The sequence below is a fragment of the Acomys minous genome, assembly GCF_964271855.1.
Source record: "Acomys minous genome assembly, chromosome: 18".
Classification (NCBI taxonomy): domain Eukaryota; kingdom Metazoa; phylum Chordata; class Mammalia; order Rodentia; family Muridae; genus Acomys; species Acomys minous.
The window spans coordinates 44,208,858-44,229,215 of NC_140501.1; the positions used below are offsets into that span (position 1 = coordinate 44,208,858).

Consider the following 20,358-nt stretch of genomic DNA (forward strand, 5'->3'; position numbering starts at 1 on the left):
ACAGTATATATGTTGCTTGAAACTATTAAATAGGACTTTGAGTCATAGTAGGTGCAGAAAAAGTATCACTTGGAGTTGGGCAAGGTAGGCCTGGACCCTTGTCTACACATTCTGACTGGAATCACCAGCAACTCAGGGTCTGCCAGTCTCCTTTTTAATGTCTCTGTTGAGAGCCACAGCATCCATCTGCCCTAGTAGAGGCTGTTGTGAGGACTACAGAAGACAGTGTGTGTGAGAATTTTGTGATGCTCCTCAGAATAGCTATAGTAAAGGAAGATAGAACTGAGCTAAAAATTTCACTTTAGCAATGCGTAAACCAGGGCATTTTGAAGGAAGCAGATGCCAGGTTATGGCTGAGCTATAGTATTCCCTTCTGGTGGAACCTGCCTGTGCTAAAAACTCATTTATGTGTGAAACCTCATTGTTTCTTTGTTTGATAAATTTTGCAAGTTTATTTTTATCAATCTCTTTAAAGTGTTGTTAGTTACCTTGGTAACTATAAATTAAGATTTTTCTTGATGTGATGTATAGAGTAGAGTTTGACCATACAGATTTAATTCTTGCATTCAAGGAATTGTAACCTGATAGGGAAATCAAGGTAGAAACTATATATAGTTATAGTTATAATTATAGTATATAGCAGGGAGGCAGAGCGAGCATGCGTCTTCACTGGTCTCCAGGCTTTGAAAGAGATGGGGCCAGTTGAAGAAAGCTCCTTTTCCCTTTCTATCTTTGCCCTTCTTTGTTAGCAGAGCTTACCTCTGCATAGCTAGGAGAACTTTTGAAGAAATGATCTTTGATTTGACTTAAAAAGAAGTAAATTATTCAGATAGTAAACAGGGTGAATTATAGAGGTCATTGTGTTTTTTAAACAGCTTGTCCAGGCATGGTGGCAAGCATTGAAGGAAGATACGGTGGTTTGAAAGAGAATGCCCCAAGTAGTGGCACTGTTTTAAAGGATTAGAGGGATTAGGAATCTTGGCCTTCTTGGGTAGGTGTGGCCTTGTTGAAGAAAGTGTGTCAGGGGTGGGGGGTGGAGTGGGGTGGGGGGTGGGGGGGTAGGCTTTGAAGTTTCAAAAATCCACACTAGGCCCAGTGTCTCCCTCTCTATGCCTCTTGCCTATGGGTAAGGATGTAGCTCTTAGCTACTCCTCCAGCATTTCATCTGCCTACCACCGTGCTCCCCACTAGGATGATAATGGATCAGCCCTTTGAAACCATGAGCCAGACCCAATTAAATGCTTCCTTTTCTGAGAGTTGCCCTTGGTCATGATGTCTTTTTATAGCAATAGAGTAGTAGCTAAAACTGAGGAATACTGTGAATTCAGTGCCACCCTGGGCTATAGAGTGAGCTCCAGGCCAGCTTGGGCTATATAACATGATGCTGTTGTTTTTCTTTTCTTTTTTTCTTTTCTTTTCATTCTTTCTTTCTTTCTTTCTTTCTTTCTTTCTTTCTTTCTTTCTTTCTTTCTTTCTTTCTTTCAAGCCTGTGCTATGTTAATAGGGAATTAGTGAGATCCTAGAACAATCAGTGGTATAGTAGGCAGTAGTTATTATTAAAATAAAACTTTCAGGGCTAGAAAAAGGTTGAAATTGTAGCTACTGGGTGGAAAAAAGTAATGAACATTGTTTTTTTGTTTTTGTTTTCTGAGGCAGAGTCTCTTTGTGTAGCTTTGGCTATCCCAGAACTCATAGGGAGCTGCCTGCCTTTGCCTCCCAAGTGCTATGATCTAAAGCATGCGCCACCACTGCCCAGCTTGTGTCCCTGTCCCCCCAATTTTATTTATTGTTTCTTGGTTTTTGAGATAGGGTTTCTCTGTGTAGCCCTGGTTGTCCTCAAATTTGCTCTGTAGACCAGGCTGGCCTGGAACTCACAGAAATCCACTTGCTTCTGTCTCCTAAGCTCTAGCTCTCATTAAAGGTGTACGCTACCACACTCAGATTATTGTGTTTCGTGTGTGTGTGTGTGTGTGTGTGTGTGTGTGTGTGTGTGTGTGGTTTTTCGAGACAGGGTTTCTCTGTGTAGCCTTGGCTGTCCTGGACTCACATTGTAGACCAGGATGGCCTAAAACTCACAGGGATCCATCTGCCTCTGCCTCCCGAGTGCTGGGATTAAAGGCGTGCACCACCACCGCCTGGCTTGTATTTCCATTTTTTTGTTTGGTTTTGGTTTTTGGTTTTTTGAGACAGAATTTCTCTGTGTAACAGCTCTGGCTGTCCTGGACCTCGATCTGTAGTTCTGGCTGGCCTTGAACTCACGGAGATCCACCTGCCTCTGCCTTCCAAGTGCTGGGATTAAAGGCGTGCACCACCACTACCTGGTGTGTTTCCATTTTTATAAGTGAATATTTATACTGGAAAATATTGCAGTAATGTATGCTAAAGGTAAATTTTTCTTTTAGCATTGTCTAGTTTATAATAGTGTCCCATAGACCAGCTTTGGGATCAGAGAAGAGAAAGTCTTGGTGGTTCCTTGATGGGGAGAATTGAGCTGGCGGGGAACAGCTGGCCAGAGAGACCAACTATTTATGAACAATTAATAGGGATCTAATTGTTGAGGAGAGATTGAGGAATGGAGGAGAAAAGAAATATTTAGGCCCAGGCATAAATTACAGTACAAACTGAAAGGTCTTCTAGCCCAGGAGAACTTTATTTTTCTTTTGTTGTCTGTTACCCCTTGTGACAACCCCAGTACTTTATTTAAAGTGAAGTTCAATTTTTTCATTACAGATTACATTATGATTTTCTCATCTTTTACAATCAGTAGAACATTTAAAAATTAACAGAGCAAGAAAACAATCTAACAAAGAAATACAGTTCTGAATAACATACAATAAGGCATATATAAAAAAATCAATCAGTATTGGGGGTGGGGGGCTGGAGAGATGGCTCAGAGGTTAAGGGGACTGGCTGCTCTTACAAAGATCCTGAGTTCTAATACCCAGCAACCACATGATGGCTCACAGCCATCTATAATGAGATCTGGTGCCCTCTTCTGGCATGCAAGCATACATGTCTGTATTTTTAATATTTATAATATATTTATAATAAATAAATCTAAAAAAATAAAAACACTAGGGAAAGTTTAATCATAAATTTTCCTGAGCTAAAGCCATTGTCATAGCAACATAGCTTGAAACTAAATGTGCTTAACACAGAAAAACTTGACTTATTTCTAGTCCCAAACCAACAAACAGATGTGCTATCCAAGCTTAGGCTAGCTGCCAAGAGAATCCTCTGTTGTAAAATATCTGTAAAACATGACATTCCAAGCCCACCTTCTATTACTTTCAAAGCAGATTCTAAAGAAACAAGTTTTACTTTTCTATGGCTAACAGTAACTAGCCAGGTACTGTTATGTCAAAGCCTAACTTTCAAGCAGTTTCTGCCTGACTGCTCACAATAGTCAGAGCCAAGACTGTCTCGTTGTTTCAAACCTTTGGCCGATGCCTTCTTTCAGTATTCTCTGTGGGAAAAGTTTTCCAGTGTGAATTTCATTAACGCTCATAGTCAAAGTGAGAAAGAGAAAGACAGTTTTAGGAGAAAAAGTAGATTTCAAAGTAGTTTTTAGGCAAAATTACACCTGGACCATTCATAATATTTAAGGGCAGTGGTGATCAGCTGGAGATCTTGGGACTTTGTCAAGCAAAGCCTCAGCAGCTGTTCTGGATGTCTAGAGATCATGCTGGGCAGTCATAGGTGTTTGGAACTTTGTCAAGCAAAGCCTGTATGATGTGGCCTCATGTCTGTGGCTGTAGTACATATAATTAATTTTAATTAATTTATGTATATACTTACTTGAGACATGGTCTCACTCTGTAGCCCTGGCTAGTCTAGGACTAAGTATGTAGACTATGCTGGCCTGGAATTCACAGAGATCTGCCTGCTTCTGTCTCCTGAATGCTGGGACTAAAAATTAAATGTGCAGCCAGATGTGGTGGTGCACACCTTCAATCCTAGCATGCAGGAGGCAGAGGCAGGTAGACCTCTGTGAGTTCAAGGCCATCCTGGTCCACAAAGCAAGCCCAGGACAGTCAAGAGCCAGGGCTATTATACAGAGAAACCCTGTCTTGAAAAAAACAAACAAGAAAGTTAAATGTGTCACCACATTCAGCCATATATAATTTATTTTTAAAAGATGCTTTTAAAAGACATGAAAGAAACTGAGTGTGAGGAGGTGGAGGTGAGGTCTGCAGTGGTCAGTATGAGCAAGGGTGGAGTTGGGGTAGAAAGACGGTAAAACCAGAGAGAAGGGGAGAGAAGTTAACGTCTGTATGTGCCCTTATGGGAAAGCTGGAGTTGATGCTTCAGTTTTCTAATGGCTTGGACCTTTGCCCCATGCCTATTCACTAAAGAGGAGTTCATGCCTATTTCCATCAAGTTTCCTGTCCAAACAGCTAAGTAGACATATTTGTGTTTATTTCCTATGCTACTGTAGCAGAGTAAAGAATACAGAAGTGGTTTCCAACTCTGTATCTTCAGCATATGTTTACCAAGTGTGCCTTGTAATATACTTGAAAACCCAGTTTGTTTTTGTTTGGGTTTTTGTTTGTTTGTTGATACAGGGTCTGACTATGTAGCCCGAGTTGGCCTCAAGCTCTTGGGCTTTATTTCTTAGCTTCCCAGATGTTGACTATGCAGGAGCATCTACCATGCCCAGCTGGGTGTGTGTGTGTTTGTCTGTGCATGTACCGGTGTGCTTGTGTCTGTGTAAATGTATGGCATTTGTGTGCAGTCCTGTGGAATTGAGAAGAAGGCATCCTATCCCTATGAGCTGGAGTTACAAGTGTCAGGGTCTAAATGTCGGTCCTGTGGTCTCTCTAGCCTGCCTACTGGTGCTTTTTGTTTTGGTTTTTGGTTTTTTTCAAGACAGGGTTTCTCTGTGTAGCCTTGACTGTCCTGGACTCGCTTTGTAGACCAGACTGGCCTCGAACTCACAGTGATCTGCCTGCCTCTGCCTCCCAAGTGCTGGGATTAAAGGCGTGCGCCACCACCACCTGGCTTGGCCACTGTTTTTTGATGACATTTGCTATGCCTGTGATGTGGTTTAAAAAGGGACGAAACCTTACAATATATGAGGAGCCTCTTGGGCAATTGAGAGCGACAATTTTTCAATGATAATAGCTCAGTATTAATTCAGTCTTTTCAGGAATGACCAGTTTTGTTTTTGTTTTACTTTTGGTGAAATTTCTTCAGAGATTCCTGTCCTGAGAGGTGTTAGGAAGAATGCCTGACAAGTTTGTGGCCGTTTTGTTTTTGCTTTTCTCCCCAGAATAACACATGTTTTGAACTCACAAAAGAAATTTTGTTTAAAAAAAAAAGTCTAGCCATGAAAGCCTGTATTGCTAGGATTGTGCCTGATTACCAGTGTGCCTTATTTACTAGGCTTAATGGTGCTGTGCTCTAGAGAGCAGTCCCTGTTTGTTTGCCATTGGTAAAATGAAACCTCTGTTTTGTCTCCTCTACTAGGTGTCAGCATTAAAAACCATGGCCAGTCAGGGAGGCCCCAAGTACACCCTGTCACAGCAGCCTTGGGCACAACCAGGTATTGGGACTTTACTCTCTTGGAGCTCTTTTTAGGTTGTTATTAGTCTGTGTCTGGGCAGCCCCCACTGTGACATCTGTGACTTGGTTTCCTGGGACTTGGGTTACTACATCTGGGTTAAAGCATTCAGCTTGGGGCTGACAGGCCTTAGTTGGCCAGTGCTGCTCGCATCTGACAAGCCTTCATTCTAAAGAGGGAAGAGCTTTTGGAAGTGTACTCAATTAAAAATGAAGCATGCCTTACACTTAGTGCTTTGTGCTGCAGGCGTCTGTGCACCTGCTCTTCCTTGGCTTCAGGCTTTAACCGCAACGTTGCTGCACAAAGTGAAGTGAGGGAAGGAGCGCACTTAGTTTCAGCACATGGGGAAATGTTGGGCCACTAATTCCTTCCATATTTTTCTCCAAGTTACATCCTCTGTTGACAATTTGGAGTGCTTGAAAAAATGTGTCAAAATGGCGTGAGTTGGATTTGGCAGGCAGTGGTACTGTTTGACGTGCACACTCACTTGAGATGTTTCCAGTCACTCCTTCATAAATGGAAATTTTTTATGCTAAAGCCTTTTTTTTTTCTGGGTGGAGGGGGTCTTCTGTGTTAGGTATTAGACATTTAGAATCACGCCCCTTTGGGTTATTTTTGGCACTTTTAAAAATGGCTTTTCAGTTACCATTAACCAGAATGAATGTTGTTACATTGATATTTCTGGCCATCCTGTGACCCATATTTTAAAACTGAGATGATGAAGGAACAAGGTCTTAGCCAGGGAGAAGCTGATTCTGAGTTGGGTGCCTGCTCCTTGTTCATAGTGAGAGGTCTGAAGGTGCCTCTGGCTCTTGTCCTGAGGATTGGCAGCTACAGTACCTAACCTGGAGTCAGCTTTATAACACCATTGGTTTCCATGGTAAAAGACTGCTGTGTCTGTTAGGTCCATATTTCCTCTGAATAAGAGGATGATACATTCTTATGTAGGCAACTTTTAAAGTCCATGTACAACAGCTTTATGCACAGTTTGGAGAAGAAGTTATAAGGTGGTTATCTTTAGGAGAAGGACTAATTTGCTGGTGGGTAATAAGAATTACTTTCCAGGCTGGAGATGAAGAGCACCAGCTGCTCTTCTGATGGTCCTGAGTTCAGTTCCCAGCAACCACATGGTGGCTCACAACCATCTGTAATGAGAGCTGGTGCCCTCTTCTGCTGGGCAAGCACACATGCAGGCAGAACACTGTATATATAATAAATAAATCTTTTTTTAAAAGTACTTTTCAATTTACAATTTTTCAGAGGTCAGATTTTAATACCATATAAAAATTTTGATTGAAGCGGCCCTTTCTGCAGAATTTTCAGTCAATGGAAGTTGAACTAAGAAGTAGCTAGCGCTTACGAAGACGTGTGTAGACAGATACCGGTTGTTGTTGGACGGACAATTTTTTTAAAGGTTCCTTGTGTGTACATTGAGAATGTGCTTCCACCTGTTTGGTGTCTGTGATGGAGACAGTGGATCTTTTACTCTCTCCATTGTTTCAAACATTTGTCTTGTACTGGAGATTGACATCTGCAACATCTTTTAAAAACAAAGCACAGTTGATAAATTAGCATACTGCCCCGCTTTGGCATTCTCACTGCAGGCCGCATGGTGCTGAGCTGCCTATGGGTCCTCACAGTCAGGACACTAGGTAGTCCTTAGGCAGCATGGCCCTTGGGGGCATTCGCTTGATCTTGACTTAGTTTGAGCCTTTGGCTTAGGGCGTTAGTCTTTTACAGTGCTTACTTAGAAGAAAGAACTGCTGTGTATTCTGAACATTTATAGACATGCACCTCTGAGGTGCAGAGTATAACACTGGCAAACAGGTAACACTGTGTGTTAGTACAGCTAAGCCGACTCGATGCATAGCTGGCTGTTGTTCTTTCCTTTCTGGAAAGATCCTTTCTCTTGGGATGGGCCTGTGATTTTTCTCAAGAGGTAACCTAACAATTCTGTGTTGGGGCATCACGTTTTAGTCTTACTTAAATTTCCATTAGTAAAGCAGAAAATGAAAAGACAGATTGGAGTAGGGCCTTCTGTTTACTCATTTAGCCTGTTTGTTTTGTTTTGTCTACATGGGATCCTTCACTATCTTGTAAACATATCTTCTGCCCCTTTGACCACCTTGGAAGTATGGAGTTGGTTTTCATGGTCTGTAATTAATAAATCCCTGACTTGAATGTTAGAGATCTTTACAGGCCTCGAGGTGCAACAAGGGGAGCAGTCTAGAAGCTGCTGGGCCCTGTGGCCTGAGCTCAGGTTCTGGGGAGAGTATGGCACGATAACCACGCTCCAGGGGAATGAGCTACAAATAAGATGTTAATTTGTTAACTTAAGCTAGGAAATACATGTTTTTAGGCGATGGTGGGCACTGTATTCACCAGCCTATACAACTGCTTTGTGGTTACTGAGAGCCTCCGAGTCTGATTTAGTGCTCTCTGAAGTATTTTAGTGAGGATGGAGTCGGACCCCAGGAGGAAGTACCGGAAGAAGCCTTCATTTATTTAATGAAAATGAGCAGTTCTTGAGAGTGTTAGTACTTTTCTACTGTATTTTTGCTCAAACTTCCCTCAGTTAAACTGTTTTTACATGAATTGACCTGTGCAAAAGCGCAGAACAGAAAAATTATTTTTCATTTGCAAACTAACCCTCCTGAAGATAAGCACAATTGTAGCATTTCCCCCCAGATTGTTTCTATATTCTCTAGCACACCCCGACTTCAGTTATCCAGGTGAGAGTGTCCCACCCCTCATTGTCATCACTTCCTGTGTGTCTGCAGCCTTGGGTCATTCTGTGCAGTGTGTACGTAGAGCGCTTCCCCATGCCATGATTCTTCCACTTATGTTATTGATGAATATATTTAATGCTTCACTTTGGTTTTCTATAAATTTTAGTAAATGATTTATATACACATGTCTTAGTGTTTTGTTGATCTTAAATGGCATAGTCTTCAGTAGTTAAGTGAGTTTATTTTCAATTTTGCAGGATATTGTAAAGCACACCCGGTCAGGCTAAACCATTTTATACTCCCATGACCAGCTGATGAAGATACACTGTCTCTTGCTATCCATTGGTTTACATTTTATTTGTTTGTTTTTGACACGGTGTCTCTGTGTTACTCAGGCTGGTTTCAAACTTGTGATCTTCCTTCCTCGCTGAGCCTCTAGAATGCTGGGATTGCAAGTGCACACCATCATGCCTGGCTTGTAGGTTTTTTGTTTGTTTGCTTTTACTTTGAATATTTTTTATCTTAACCAAAGGACGTAGAAGGCCGTTGACCTATTTCTCTACACCTTGTCAAACATGGAATCTGAATCCTTTTGCCAATGGTTTAATTTGTATTGGATTTTGAGTGAGGCGGAGCATTTTAGACATTATGAGTCTCTTCCCTGTGGCTGTCTCGGTAATTCCCTCCTAAGTATTTCATCCAGAAGACTCACGCCGCTCACTTCCACACAGCCCTTTCAGATGGGGCAATGGGGCTGCTTAGGTCCTTATGTACAGACATGGAATCTATTTCCTGTCTGGTAAATAAATGCCCTGTGTGTGGTGGCGTATGCCTTTAGCCCCAGCACTCAGGAAGTCAGAGGCAGGAGGATCCCTGTGAGTTCAAGGTCAGCCTGCTCTACAAAGCGAGTCCAGGACAGCCAGGGCTATGCCGAGGGGACATGTATAGATGAGTGTCTTCTGAGTGATCCAGGCAAACCAGCCATAGACACCTGCCTGGGAGTCCGTCTGCACATCTTATCCTTTTAATTACTGTTTCTCTAAAGATAACCTAAAAATGTTCTAAACCTCATTTGGTAGAACATCCTGAATCATGTGCTGGAGGAGGTTTGACCGCATTAGCCCTTGGGCTTAGAGTTGGTATGTAGCAAACACTTAATGTTTAGAGGGCTGTGATTAAACCTGATAAATAACAAGGCATAGGGAAGAGATTTTTTGGGGGGAAATAATCTTTTTTTCCCCAGTATTCTTCTCTGAATTAAAATGGGATTTTTTTTTTCCTTTGTGACACTAACAAGGATAATTTCTTTGCAGCAAAGGTCAATGACCTCGTGGCCACTGCTTACAAGACAATAAAAACGAGGCTGCCACTGACATTGAGAAGCATGTCGCTGTACTTGTCCAATAAGGACACAGAGTTCATCTTGTTTAAGCCTGTGAGGGTGAGTGGATCATAGTTGGCTGCCTGGTGACTTAAAGTGTGCTCCTCTCACTGTCACTTTCTCTTCCTATAGACAGTTCTGGTGTTAGTGATGCTAGTAATCTCTGTGAGCTTATCTGCCTGCCTATATCGTATTCCTTGCTCACTTGGTCTTAATATTTTTGTCCATTTTGAAAGTAGACATTAATAAATAAGCAAAAAAAAATTATCTGCACATAGTACTGTGGCCTGACACTTGGGAGAGCAGCATTTCAGAATTTATGCCCCATTTTACTAGTGAGTAGAGGAAATAAATGGCTTGCAACAGCCACCAAGGGATTAAGTGTCAGACAGATTTAAGACTCATAACTTCCAGTTTGTGTTGAGTTCATGGCTTTACCCAAGGCATTGGTTGATTTTTTTTTTTAAAGTGCATTTTATGTGTCTTGAAACTTTATTATCTTTTGTGTAAGAAATTGCTAAAAACTTACTATTCTCTGGAGGATAAGGTCTATGAGAGTTTAGTGTTCCCAGGAATTATCTGATGAGTCCTCATCAGGTTGTGCTAGCATGTAAAATATTAAAGTATAAATTATATGTCTTTGGTAATCTCATAAAAATATATTTCCTCTACTCATTTTGGCAAGAACCATGATGATTTAGCATTCTAAGCGTTTCTTGTTTATAATGTGCACGTACGTCCCCTGGGTCGTCTCATATGATCTCTGCTCCTTTCTAAGAATAACATTCAGCAAGTCTTCCAGAAGTTCCACGCTCTGCTTCAGGAAGAGTTCAGTCCCGAAGACATCCAGATCATCGGATGTCCTTCCATGGAGCAGGTATCTGTGAGCCCAGGCCTCAAGCCTTAGGCCCTTCTTTAGTTTACTTGAGCTGATATGTTTGAGCAAACATGTGTCTTGTTTTATTTTGAAACCTCCCACATGTTGTGTTTTGATGGAAGTCCACAGTGCAGCTAACACAGGCTTCCTTCCCTGTTGTTTTTCAGCTGAACCTCCTGTTGTCAGTTTCTAAATAGTCTCATTGGACCGTGAGTGTCAACAGTCTGTCCCACAGGAGAGGCCTGAGGACTCCTGCAGCGTGCAGGATGCCAAGACCCCTCTGTGGGACGGCTCCTGAGGAGCACAGGCGTGCTGCTCGGCGCTGCCTGCAGAAGGGAACCTGAGTGAAGTAGTGGAAGATCCAAATGCCAAAGAGTAACAGCAGGGCTAGCTGCCTCGCTGAAACGGTCTCCAGAAATGGAGAGGCCTGAGATTGATGGCCACGGGTTCACAGTGAAATGTTCCTTCATACGGATTGTGCAATAAAAGTAGGCTACAATAAATAGTGGAAAGGATGTAGGAGCTCAGCTACCTAGAAAGCTGCTGGGTCACGGTTGCTCTTGTGGACACTGCGAGGCATTTATCTACCGGGCATTCCACAGAGACTGTTGCTTGGAGAAATCTCACTTCTATATCCTGGTGCAGTGATCTCCCTGCCATTCTGAGGTTGAGTTGGGAGTAGTTTGGTTGCTTCCAAGAAGGTGTCATATTTTCCCTGGACCCCGGCTGTCATCTTCCTATGGGCTGAAGTGAGGCACTTGCAAGAAGCCAAAGCCTCAGGTGAGGTCCTTTCCTCGAACTGCATCCTCCTCACTAGACCGGTGTGTTTCCATTCTGCACATCTTCACAGCATCAGCACCAAAGTGTGAGTAGGAATTCCTGGTGAAGGTGTCAAGTCTGGCACACACATCCAGGAGAGAAGGGGCCTGTGCAGAGTGGGTCTCTGAATGGAGCTTAGTTGCTGGCCTAGGCTGCAGTCGCTCTTTATAGTGAGTACTCTGGTTGCCGGTGTTGTACTAGCCGTCAGCCTTCTGGGGTCCCCAGTCCTGCCACAGCTGAACACCTGAGTGTGGCAAACACTGCCTATTACTTAAACACAGTGCCAGGCAAGGGTCAAAGGAATATAAGCATCTGTGATTTTTCTTTTTTAAAGTTCCTCTTTGAATTTGGGGTTGGATTGACTTTAACCCTGTGTTAGAGTAAATGCAGCCTGCTTCTTCATTCAGTTACTCCAACCGTAGTCTGGAGGGTGGGACAGTGCGAAGGGCTCTGAAATAGGGCAGGCAGCCTCATGGTGCAGGCGGGAATGACAGGAGCAGCCTCTCGCACGGTGTGCACCTGGGTGACCCATCCCGATGCAACAGGCCACTTGTTTTCCAACCCAGTTTAAATTGGTGGTGGACATTGCTTGGTAGAGCATATTACTCTATATTTTGGGAAACTCGAAGGTAAGAGGGTCCATATTTTTCTTTGCTAAGAAATGAATGAGTTAGGAAGATTGTACTTACTATTTTAAATACATGTCTAATGTGATGAACTGTAATATCCAGTTCTGTATATGATATGTACATTTGGTGTTCAGATAGTCTTTCCAAAGAAATGAGGGTGTAATTGTTGTACAGCGCTGTGACTCAGTAGTCTGATGTACAGAGCAGGACGTGTTCTTCAGGAGGCTCTTGTTCTTGTGTTTTGATTTATTTCTGAAAACACTCACTCATCTTACCAAGTGCTGGGAAGGTGGTACTGATCCAGTTTGTTTGCTGAATGAATATTTGTTTAAATCTGTACAGTTACAAGTGTTTACTTATACAGAGTGTACATACTTTGAAATAATTAATTTAAAATGCTTTATATTATTTAGCTAGAAATTGCTGTTTTTAATAAATAAGTTTTTTAAAAAATAAAGATCTTTGCTTCCTACTTTGTTGTCATGCATTTGTTATGTGTGTGGACTCTTTTAAAAACATTTCATTGAAAACCTTATTGGGACAAGTTGTAGACAAGTTGAGTATTTATAGATCTAGTGCCTGAATTTCCTTTACCCAGCTTTGTTCTTACATGTGGTCCATGTCTTTCCAGCAGTAGTGTTTACGGTAGCCATGATTTTGACATCAGTACACTCAGCTAATCTTAGCTTTCCCAAGCTTTACTGTGTAATAATTAATTGTGAAAGGACATTTTTCATCTCTTCCCCCATCTCTCCCTCTTTCTTTTGCTCCCTCCCTTTTTCTTTTTTCTTTCTTTCTTCTTTCTTTCTTTCTTTTCTTTTCTTTTCAGTTTTGTGAGCCAAGGTTTCTCTATACAGCCTGGGAAGTCCTCGAACTTTCTTTGTAGACCAGGCTGGCTTCAAACTCAGGTCTGCCTGCTTCGGCCTCCCATGTACTGGGAGGTTTGTGCCAGCATCCCTGGCTTTTGAGATACCTTAATGCTTCACTAGTTAAAAGGGTGTCAATTTTCTGTTAAGTTACTGTAACAAATACCTGAGACAAATCAACTTACAAACACAAAAAGCTTGTTTTGGCTTTCAACGTGATTTATTTATTGGGGACTGGGACTGTTCTGTAGCCTAGAGAATAATCTACCATAGCCGTTCTTGGTTTTGAGTGAGTTTATTAATTATGTAGCAAGCACAAGCAGATTAAGTAGCAAGTAACAGATTAGAAGCCTCAGATAATAGCAAAGCAGTGTCAAATCAGGCACTAGGATCCAGCACACACTGGACAGCCTGACTGAGAGCAAACAAAAGGAACATCATCAAAGTGGGGCATGTGAATGTGAGCATGTCTTCATGGGTGAGCCCTCGGCTTCCCCTTCCCTGGTAGATATTTTTATACCCGAGACAACCAATAGTAACCGCTGCTGGGAACGGTTCACCACCTTGCTGGTTTTCCCTGTCCTTGGCTCAACCTGAGTAGGCCAGCCTGACCCAGGACAGGGCCATGGGGGACTCTTGACATAAACATGAGTCCTAGGGACAGCGTGTACAGCACTAGACAGTTTACCATTATAATGTATATTGCAGTCCCATTGCTTTGGGGCCTGTGGTTGAGCTGCGTGCATTGGGCGGTGGAGCATGGTACAGCAAAGCTGCTCCTTGCACAGCTTGGAATCAAAAAAGGAAGACAGAGAGCATGCGGGTCCCATAACCCTTGAGGGGCCCACCAACCAGAAGGCCCCCCACTACTTTGAGCAGCACTGTTGGCTGGAGAACAAGTCTTTAACACATGGACATTTGGGATACATTCCAGATCCAAATGAGAGTGAGAGAAAGTCTGTTAGTACAGATAGTTTCATTGAAATTAAGTAGTGTTGTTACAATAATACAAACAAATTTGTATTTTCCTCTTGTTTTAACAACCCTAGATCTTTTAAATTCTTTGCTGGTACCTTATAAATACAGTCAGTCTTTTAAAGAGAGCTGTCAGTTGAAGCAGTGTTCTCAACCTGTGGGTCATAACCCCTTTGGCAAACATATCTCCAGGAATATTTACATTATGGTTCATAATAATAGCAAAATTGCAGTTATGAAATAGCATCAAAAACACAACACGAGGAACTGTATTAAGGGCCCGCAGCACTAGAAAGGTTGAGAACCACTGGGTTAAAGGAACATGGAGGTGGTGGTATACCCAACTCAGGATGGGCATTTGACTTTTTTCCACTTTGGGGTGGTGTCTGTTTTCTAGTTTTGTCTTTTGTCTTTGATTGAGACAGGGTTTCACTGTGCAGCTTGGCCTCCAGCTCTGCAGTCACCCTGCCTCAGTTTACGTAGAGGTGGTTTTACAGATGTTGGCTTTCACACCTTGCTTCTGTAAGAACCCTTCTGAAAAGGGTGGGGGCCGGTAGAAAGCATTGTCTGTTTATACAGTCACCTGACAAAATCTCTATTTCCCCCTTTAAAATACACCTTAAAAAAAGATTTTCCAGTTATGCAAATAGGCTCACCACTAGTCAGTTGTAGTGTCTGAATTCTGGTACCAAACATGAAAGTCTCCTAAGTGAACCACCTCCTCCCCAAAGCCAGCCATTCAGGGTTTAGCATATAGCTTCCAGGCTTCTTGTATGTATATCTTAAGACAAGTTCCTTACCAGATTAGGTTCTTTTACACACTTAATTGAGTTTCAGTTAGTGTGTAAAACCACACATTCATTTACTGAAGTGGTTTCAAGTTGTACTTAAAACATTTTGCTCCTAAATATTTTAGCGTCAACCTCTTAAAAGAATAATACTCTTTTGCGTTATTACCACATCTAAAAAACAAATTCAGTATCTAGTATGTATCAGCTTACTTACTGCCCCTCTACTATCTTACAGATTTTTCTAAGTCTCTTATTTATACTTTTTCCTTGGTTGTCACATCTCTTCAGCCCCCCTCTCCTCATTTGTCCATGCCTGGGTGTGGTATGCATGCATGTGTGTGCATGTGCTTGTGTGTGTGTGTGTGTGTGTGTGTGTGTGTGTGTAGACCCAAACCTGATACCAGAAGCCTTCCTTGGTCATTCTCCATCTTATATATCGAGGCAGGGTTTCCTGCTTGAACTCAGAGCTCCCTGATTTGAGAAGTCTAGCCATCCAGCTTGCTTCAGGGATCCCCTCCCTCCCTCCTGAGTGCTGGGGTTATAGATGGCCCCTAACATGTGTGCAGCATTTGAGTGCTGGAGATCTGAGCTCAGCTCCTCATGCCTGTCTGTAAGCACACTTAACCCACCAAACCATTTCGCCTGTCCTCCTCAGTTCCTTTTGATTAGACCACCCTCAACTGTTTTGATGACCAACTCTCCTTTCATTTGTAAGATTTTGTTATAAAGAGACTAGCTGTCTTATATAATCAACCAAAGCCTGAATTTTCCTGAGTTTTCCCATTAGTAAATTAGATTCTCTAAATTTATAGTATATACGTTCGTCCCAAATCCATGAAATATTTGTCAAAGTAGACATGCACTTGGCCGTACCAAACTTGTACCCCCTTCTCCAACAGAACTAGTTGCCAGGGTGGTCTACGGCAGTAGCCTGAGAGGTGGTGGTGGCTCCATAGCCCTCGTCTTCACTGGGGACAGAAGCAATGCCTGACTAGCTTTAAGTTGTCCTGACAAATGTGTGGGGCCCTGAGACAACGTAAAACGGAGAATCATTTGGGTCCACGGCTGCTTCACTGCACGCTTGTCTGGTCCTGTCCCTTGGGCCTTTGGTGGGCTGAGTGTCATGGTGGGAGGTGAACGATGGAGCAGAGCTACTTATTTTATGCATCAAGGAAGTAAGGAAAGAGGGGACCAGGGTCTCTTTAGAGGACACACCCCAGTTACCCAGCTTCCTTGCACTGGGCCTCACCCATAGTGCATCAGGCTGGGCTACCAAGCCTTGGATACAGTTAAGGTGGGACAAGGGGGAACATTTAAGATCCCAAGCCCAGCTGTAAGGAAAAGGGATTCTATGTACATGGGGGCATAGATGTGCCAAGAGGCCACTAAAACTTTGGTGTTGGTGGGCAGAGGAATGTCAACACCAGGAATGTGCCAGTTTGTCATGGCTCATTATCTTTGTAACAGTGTTCTGTTTCTGCAGTGACACCACTCACCAATAAGGCGTGAAAGCCCCACAAGTGTGACTATGTGGCACCTCGGAAGCCTCTTTCTCTAGCTCCATTTCCGCTGCTCAGGTGATGGTGACATTTGTGGAAGATGGGTGGTAGCCAGAGGTAAGTCACCAGACAAGTAAGTAGGCCTCAGAGGTGGCACTTGGGTGGCACTGCTCACACTAGAGAATGGCTAACTGCAAGCCTGGGCCGAGAAGTGTTTGGTTGTCTTGGTTGGGGCTGGGATTAAGGTCATCCTGGAAAGAACGGGCACCTCACGTCTATATAAAAAGGTGCTTTGCCAGGGGTTGGGCGCACCAAGCTCAACTCCTCCTTTTCTACAAACTACTCCACCCCATGCCTAGATATCATGGAGCTTTGTTTAGTACATAATTCCGTCCACCGTTACCATACTGGATTGGACCAAAGGCGTCCAATGGAAGCAGGGTGAATCAGAGACAGCTAGGGTCTTCAAGAATGCTCAGGAGACAGACGCCTATGGATGAGATGTACAGAAAGCCTCTCTAGAATAAGCTAGATGTGCCAGGACAAGGTCTTCCGGGCTCTGTTCCAGAGGTCATTGGCTGTTTCAGCTAGGTGACTACACATTTCCTGCTTTGGCCCAGCTACCGAGTTGACTGTTCTCAGTGACCCAGAGAGCTCCAGCTATCTGCAGAGTGATCCTTGGGTCTTTTGGGCCTTAGTTCACTTCTAGTTTAGGCAACTAAGTGCATGACGTTTTAAGGTTTCTGTCTAGGTTTTCTTTTGTTGTGACAGAACTGGGTGGACAATTGGCCGTCTGTGATAGGGTCAGTGTTAGAGACAGCCTTAAAGGCAGTGCAGAAACAGTGCTGTCCTCAGGCAGGGTTTTCTGTTACATTCCCAGCGTGGCATGGGCAACAGTGCTCTGTATCATTCTTCAAATGTGCCAAAGCCTAGAGTAGGGATGTGGGAGCAAGGGGACAGATGGTGGCCAGTGAGGTGCTGTGTGTCTCCACTAAGCCTTCTCTGTGTTCAGCCACAGATTTAGTTTAACTCCCCCCAAACTCTTATTTTTTTACCCCCAACAAAGGAGCTACAACAGGTCCTGAACTACAAATCTGACTCTCAAAGACATACACAGGTCTCTGTGGGTTCCTTGTAGCTTCAGAGGCCTCTCTTTTCTCAAGACGAGTCGTGGAGGCCCAAGACCATTTGTTGGCAGCCCTAAAACCAGATTCGAGATTTCTTCTCACGGAGGTCCTCGAGCGCCACCTGGGCTACTGCTATGAAGGCTTCCAATTCAGACAGGCTTGTGAGATTCAGGCACTGACTTATTTTTCCCAGAAGGCCTTGGATCTTCCATGACGTTGGGCGGGGGTCTCTCTCCAGGACCACCTTTTTTTCCATCGCTTTTATCAGTTTTGGATTTATAATCTATGGAGTAGGTAGATGACTGGGTGAGGATCAGTGCTGCTCAGACGCTGTGCCCAACCCAGAAGTTAGCTCCACTCTGGCCAAGATGAATGTCTCTAGAACCTTCACCCTCCAGGGCAGATCTGACTCATAAGTTCTGCTACTTTTGGCCTTCCTTATCCTATAGTCACGTAAGCTGCTGATACAGGCTGACGCTGCTTTCCAGCAAAACTAGAGGTGAGCCAGCCCTTGTGTTTGCCGTTCTGTGCCATCTTGGGGGTGTGTATGTGAGAATAGTGCATCTAGGGAGGACCTTGATTCTGGTCTCGACTTCTGACACTGCTTCTGTGAACAAGTGAAGCTCTTTGGGGCATTGGTTTCACTGATGTGTAAGCCTGAGGTGTTGGCGTGTTTCACGAATGCGTGTGAAGAAAAGGACGGCACAATGTTTGTGGTTGTTTGAATAAAAAATGGCCCCCATAGGCTCATAGGAAGTGGCACTGTTAGGAGGTGTGGCTTTGTTGGAGTGGGTGTGGCTTTGTTGGAGGAAGTGTGTCACTGGGGGTGGGCATTGAGGTTTCAGGTGCTCAAACAGGGCCAGTGGCTCACTCTCTTCCTGCTGCCTGCTGATCCAGATGTAGAACTCTTCTCCAGCATCATGCCTGCCTGCATGCTGCCGTCCTTCTGGCCATGATGACAGTGGACTAGACCTCTGAACTGTAAGCCAGCCCCAATGAAATGTTTTTCTTTATAAGAGTTGGCATGATCATGATGTCTCTTCACAGCAATAGAAACCCTAAGACAGTGGTTAACCTTGATGGTTGTGCTGGGTGGTTTTGTGTCAACCTAACATAGGCTAAAGTTATCTGAGAGGAGGGAACCTCAGTTGAGAAAATACCTCCATAAGATTGGGCTAGAGGCAAGCCTATAGCACATTTTCTTAATTAGTGATTGATGGGAAGAGCCCAGTGCATTGTGGTGGTGCCATCCCTGGGCTGGTGGCCCTGGGCTCTATAAGAAAGCAGGCTGAGCAAGCCAGGGCATGCAAGCTAGTGAGCAGCACCCTTCCGTGACCTCTGTATCAGCTCCTGCCTCCAGGTTCTTGCCCTGTTTGAGTTTCTGTCCTGACTTCCTTTGATGACCAACAGTGATATAGAAGTGTAAGCCAAAGAAACTTTTTCCTCCCCAGTTTGCTTTGGTCATGGCGTTTTGTTCCAGCAACACAAACCCTAAGACAATTGTCAATCTTGATTGGAGTGAGGATCACCTTGGAGATTACTAAAGCACACTTCTGTATATGACAATTTTAGGTATGGAATCCCTTGATGGATTCAGAATATGATGGCATTATTATCGGGGGTGATGGAGAACAGAGGCACAGCCTAGTTGGAGGAGGGCAGTCACATAGTGGGGATCCTTGGGGCTATATTTTCCCCCACCCCCTTCCTATAATCCCATTCTTTGATTTCTGGTCAGGAGAGTGAAGAAGACTTTACCTTGAACCTGGTGCCCATGTTTAAACAAATCCGCTTCTGTTTGGGGGTGAAGAAGCAGAAGACGATCTTGTCCTGGCTACTTATTTGTATACGGATGTACTTGTTGAGTTTCAAAGTGATGCTCGTGACAGGGGGTGCGTGCACATGCATTCTCAGATTCCACCAGTTCCAGGCCTTCTGGTGCTTGTCTTTGGGGAAGTAAAAGCCCAGGATTTTGCTCAGGCACAACCTGGGGGAAGGAGATGTGTCAGACAATACGATGCGGGGGCTGGAGGACAGCTCTCCTGCTTTCCTTTTTCCTCCTGGGCCCACAGAGTTTTGGTGGGAAGGCTACATAGTTTTAGGTCAATTCAACACAAGCTAAAGTCATCTGAGAGGAGGAAACCTCAAGAAAATGGCTTCATAAGATCCAACTGTATAGAGCATTTTCTTAATTAGTGATTGATGGAGGAAAGCCCAGCCCATTGTGGGTGGTGCCGTCCCTGGGCTGGTGGTCCTGGGTTCTATAATAAAGAAGGCTGAGCAAGCCAGGAGCAGCAAGCTCGTAAGCAGCACCTCCTCGGTGGCCTCTGCATCAGCTGCTGCTTCTAGGTCCCTGCCCTGCTTGAGTTTCCATCCATACCTCCTTTGATGATAAACACCGCTGCGGATGTGCAAGACTAAGAAACCCTTCCCTCCCCATGTTGCTCTTTTTTCTTTATGGAGCTTCAATATAAACCCTAACTAAGAGAGTAGATAGAGAGGTTCCAACAAGGAATGTCCACCCATGTCTAGTCTCTGTCTTCAGATGCAGTCATGGTCTCCCTTTCATGGAACACAGCATCCTCTCCTGTGCTCCCTTCAGAGCTTTGCTGTGCTCTTCTCTACCTTATGCATCCCACACCCACAGAGCAGGATCTTGATGATGGAGTTAGCTCTCATCCCTGCTCTGACTCTCTCCCTGACCTCTGGGTGTTGGCAGACCTTGGGGTCAGAACTGCTATTTAATGATTCCCAGGCTAACTTTATATCAGGGTCCCACAGACCATCTCTGGGAACCAGTGAAGAGGAGAGAAGAAAAAGTCTTGGTGGATATGAGGTAGGGGGAATTGAGCAGGCTGTGAACAGCTGGTTAAGGGAAACCAACTGTTGGGGAACAACTGGCTATAGCAGCCAGCTGTTGAAGAGATTGAGGAACTGAAGATAAAAGAAATACTAGACCCAGGTATGTGTGGTATAAACTGAAAGGTCTTAAAGCCCAGGAGAACTTTATTTTTCTGTTTCTGTGTTCCTTGCTCTCTGTTACTTTTACTTTTCTGTCTCTGTTACCCCCCCCCCTTGGGCCAACCCCAGTACTTTATTTAA

At 43.8% G+C, this 20,358-nt stretch overlaps 2 protein-coding genes across 5 annotated transcripts in view; one reads left to right on the forward strand and one right to left on the reverse strand.

The window, feature by feature from the left end:
* Nucleotides 1-12,470, forward strand: part of COG3 (component of oligomeric golgi complex 3) — a 54,479-nt gene extending 42,009 nt beyond the window's left edge. The window contains exons 20-23 of the mRNA XM_084768290.1: nucleotides 5,470-5,545; nucleotides 9,606-9,733; nucleotides 10,452-10,550; nucleotides 10,718-12,470. Of these exons, the coding sequence (XP_084624416.1) occupies nucleotides 5,470-5,545; nucleotides 9,606-9,733; nucleotides 10,452-10,550; nucleotides 10,718-10,747 (333 nt within the window). The 3' untranslated portion in view covers nucleotides 10,748-12,470. The remainder of the gene's footprint in view (nucleotides 1-5,469; nucleotides 5,546-9,605; nucleotides 9,734-10,451; nucleotides 10,551-10,717) is intronic.
* A 722-nt stretch (nucleotides 12,471-13,192) lies between these two features.
* ERICH6B (glutamate rich 6B) overlaps nucleotides 13,193-20,358 on the reverse strand; it is a 61,247-nt gene continuing 54,081 nt past the window's right edge. For all 4 annotated transcript variants that reach the window (XM_084768291.1, XM_084768292.1, XM_084768293.1 and 1 more), the window contains 2 exons: nucleotides 19,015-19,243; nucleotides 13,193-17,539 (listed from right to left, as the gene is read on the reverse strand). In XM_084768291.1, the coding sequence (XP_084624417.1) occupies nucleotides 17,330-17,539; nucleotides 19,015-19,243 (439 nt within the window). In that variant the 3' untranslated portion in view covers nucleotides 13,193-17,329. The remainder of the gene's footprint in view (nucleotides 17,540-19,014; nucleotides 19,244-20,358) is intronic.